Source organism: Lotus japonicus, chromosome 3 (assembly GCF_012489685.1).
Source record: "Lotus japonicus ecotype B-129 chromosome 3, LjGifu_v1.2".
In the NCBI taxonomy this organism is placed as follows: Eukaryota; Viridiplantae; Streptophyta; class Magnoliopsida; order Fabales; family Fabaceae; genus Lotus; species Lotus japonicus.
Genome location: NC_080043.1, coordinates 84,768,019 through 84,771,699, shown reverse-complemented (window position 1 = coordinate 84,771,699; position 3,681 = coordinate 84,768,019). Strand labels below are relative to the sequence as shown.

The following is a 3,681-nucleotide window of genomic DNA, read 5'->3' as shown; positions in this document are numbered from 1 at the left end:
CCCTTCATCCCTAATTAAAAGATCATCTTAACACAATTGCGCTTATTGAGAAAATGTAATGATGTTAACCAATGTATTGTAGAGACGAATGACATGAGGTAGTAGTAGTACTATTTTTTTATTGGGTTAACCGTCTTTGATTTTAGTCTCTCTCATCTCTCAATGACTAATTTGACCATTAATACATTTTAATAAAAGAGATGAGAAAAAGGGAAGGGGATGGTGAGAGACACACACGAAGACGAAATAGCAGCAAAAGCAAAGCAACAATGTATGACTATGTTTTTTCTTCGACATGATACGCGTCGCTGAGTTGAAACAACAATTAGGGATTTTCTCTAACTTCACACCAACACACAGTAGTAAGATTCTAACTTCACCTTCAGTTTCTACTGCTTTCAAATTTCAATGATTTCAGTTTCATTGACAAAACCCTGATTGGGATTTTTTTTTTCTTCCAGAGGAGCGTGTGCTATGAATCACATTACACAATCAATCAATGAGGACTAGCTGCAGTTGAACTGACTCAGGTAACAGAAATGATGAAAACAGATTCAAGAATTGAAGACCCTGTTTGGTTGAAATTGAATTAGTAGATGTGTTATTTTTATTGTTTCTGCCATAAGCTCATTAGTCATTAGTTATAATCTAACTCATTAAAGTTGCATATGAAAGGATAAATAAAGCAGATTAATTTAATTGGTATTTGGAGTCAGCATATTTTGATAAATAATCTTAATTTTGGTAGCTTTGTGAAAAAGCTCGTCTCTTTAGTGGTCATGTTTAGTCTTGGAGTTTAAGTCTCTTTTTGTATAAGAGGACCCATTCCCCTCTACTGGTAGATCCTGCTCTTGATTTTTCAACATGCAGAGAAATTCCTAGTTATTTAATGACTCCATTAATTGAATTCAATGTAATGATTGTTCATTTGGGAGGGTTTCAGTTGCTTACGATTGTGCGCGTTGTCCTTCTATACATCTTGGTTGCACTGTACCGATTATGATGTTTCTGACATTTCGTATCATCTCCAGGAGTGGGGATTCTGCATGTTGCTTGTGACTGGAGTAATGTTATCCAATTATATGACATGTGCCAGAGCTATATCTATTGATCAAATCAGTTCAAGAGCTTCTAAAGTTGGTCTTTCTGCATTCTTTTACAAAACTACATTTGGCCAGAAGCAATGCGCTCCGTGCTTCTCTGTCATTTTTGCTCAACCTTGTTTAATGATCAATTTGAGGTAAGTCAGTGCTAATTTATGCCTATGAATATCTATACTGCAGAGAATCTGAAACTTTAAGCATATATTATGAGATAACAGCAAGTATATATTCCATAGTTGGAGGTTCTGTAACAAATAAATGCAGACATGGAGCTTGATGTCTGTGGTGATTTAATATATGATTGTATTGGGTTACTCATTTTCCAATTGTTTGGTTAGGTGTAATTTAAGTATTCAAATTGATAAGAAAGTGCCACTTACAGGTCTTGTATTGCACCATCCCAGATAATAAGAAGAGTAGCTTCTAATATATTGGAAGTATCTTCATAGGATAGATGAAATGTGTTTCATTGCTAAAATCTATATTGATTTAATTTGGTGTAAGAATTATAAAGAAGGTAATATGTATGTTCTTTCAAAATATTGGATTCTGAAAGGGTAGGGTAGCATTGTTTCATCATTCAAGAAGTTTAATCTTTTTAGCTACTTTTTGGGATATAAACATGAATATGCATGTGTTTCCATGTGTATGCATAGGTGAATATCATAATTTAATTATATGAAGAGAATAATATTTTAATGTGTGAACTTTTCTTGGGATATTAAGTCTTTTTATTCTTCTTCAGGAAGATGACTTGGTCAGTTAGAAGCAGCATAAATGACAGCAGTTTTAGTCCTTCCACTTCAAGTGGCACCAATGGAAGGACCCGCATAATCAAAGTTATTCAAGAGTTTCGGACCAAGTTAGGTTCTAAAGTTCAGGAGGTAAAGAAAAATCTTCCGATGAAGCTTCTTTTCTTCTTGGCTGGATTTTATTGTGCAACTGCCTTTTCCACTGTTATTGGACAAACTGGTGATTGGGATATTCTATCTGCTGCCTTAGCTGTGTTTGTTGTGGAAGGCATTGGGGCTCTCATGTACAGTGTTTCTATTCCTTTAGTTATCAAGATTAGGAGCCTGACTGCCATATTTAACTATTGGAAGGCTGGCCTTACAATGGGTCTTTTCTTGGATTCATTTAAATATTAATTTAACTTCATTACTGGATGCAGCAATCCCTTCCCTGCAAACAGAAATTCTCAGTGTAATGCTTGGCCTTATTTATGCAAGTGACTCATATTCGTTGCAATTATCCCCGGCTATTCACAACTATGTTTGGTGCATGTGGAAGTTGCATGTCAGAGGTAAATTAGGGATAAATAAACTGCTGAGGTTAAATTCCCTGAAAGCCAGTGTTCATATTCAGAAGCTAGGACATTCAAGCTGTAAGGCCAATCGTCTGAATTTATGATCAGCTTAGCCATGGCTTTGACTTGGGAACATAAGAGGACATTGAAACTTTCCACAACTTAAATTTTTCAACAAACTCCATTGAGTTCTGTTCAGTTAGAGAAATCAGCTCCTCTGCAACACTTCAGTCCTTCAGTCCCTTGTTCCCAGCTTCCATTCTTTTAGGCATTGGATCCTTGCTAGTGGGACCACTGGTATTCATTCTGCAGGGCATTCTAATTGGAGAATAAAGAGACTCACTTTTATATTGTCTTGTGAGCATGGTCTATGGTATACATTGATTTGAAACTGTGTACCTTTTGCAATAAATGTCACTGCTCTACAGCATGAAAGATGAAATTCTTCCTTACAGAGGAAACTCAAACTGCTGCTGGACTGGTGATCTCAAAATTACTTAAGTGATTGTGGGTCATCTTTATCACAGGAGCTACAAGTTTTTTGGACAATACCAGGTGCATGTCTTTCAGGCTCCATTGAGAACGGCAGATGATGCCATATGCTGAATTGCTGATTCATTTATTTGTTTGTCTATATCAGTATACGACAGGAGGAACTTCTGAAAAGCTAGCCATCATGTCTACTGTAATTTTAATTTTTTTTGAAACAAGAGAATTTGCATTTTGGATGTACATTTACCCTTGAAAATTATAGTCTGGTATTGATTGATCGTTGGTGTATATCACTTTGATGTAGGGATGGCAATGGGTCGGGTAGGGTGCGGGTTTTGCCAAACCCAAACCCAAACCCGAAATCAAAAACCCACACCCGCACCCGCACCCGAACCCGAAATGGGTGGTGAACTTAAACCCACACCCGAACCCATTGGGTTTCGGGTTCACCCGACCCGTACCCACACCCGCACACAACCTCAAACAAACAGTTGAACTCGGAAACCCGACCTGAAAAAGACTGTGAAGAGAGCTATATTATGTAATGTAACATTGTAATTGCCATGTTACTGTTAAATTAATATGCAAGATGCTGCATATATTGTACTGCATAAGCAGAATACTTAGGTTTCACTTATACAGATCCGGGTTCGGGTAGGGTTCGGGTGCGGGTTTGGCCAAACCCAAACCCGAACCCGAAAGTGATCGGGTAAAACCCGAACCCGAACCCGAACCCATTTAACTCGGGTTTTCACCCAAGAAATCGGGTCGGGTCGGGTC

General features: G+C 37.6%; 1 protein-coding gene across 1 annotated transcript; it reads left to right on the top strand.

Annotated features, from left to right (window-relative positions):
• Nucleotides 1-211: 211 nt before the first annotated feature.
• On the top strand, nucleotides 212-3,178 carry LOC130746698 (ycf20-like protein). Its single transcript, XM_057599399.1, has 4 exons — nucleotides 212-362; nucleotides 462-530; nucleotides 1,032-1,240; nucleotides 1,849-3,178. Exons 3-4 carry the CDS (start codon nucleotides 1,047-1,049, stop codon nucleotides 2,249-2,251), a joined length of 597 nt encoding a protein of 198 aa, XP_057455382.1. The 5' UTR covers nucleotides 212-362; nucleotides 462-530; nucleotides 1,032-1,046; the 3' UTR covers nucleotides 2,252-3,178.
• Nucleotides 3,179-3,681: the final 503 nt, after the last annotated feature.

Coding starts and splice junctions, on each gene's coding strand:
- LOC130746698 (XM_057599399.1), top strand. CDS start 1,047: ATGTTGCTTGTGACTGGAGTAATGTTATCCAATTATATGACATGTGCC. Junction 1,241..1,848: donor TGTTTAATGATCAATTTGAG/GTAAGTCAGTGC, acceptor ATTCTTCTTCAG/GAAGATGACTTGGTCAGTTA.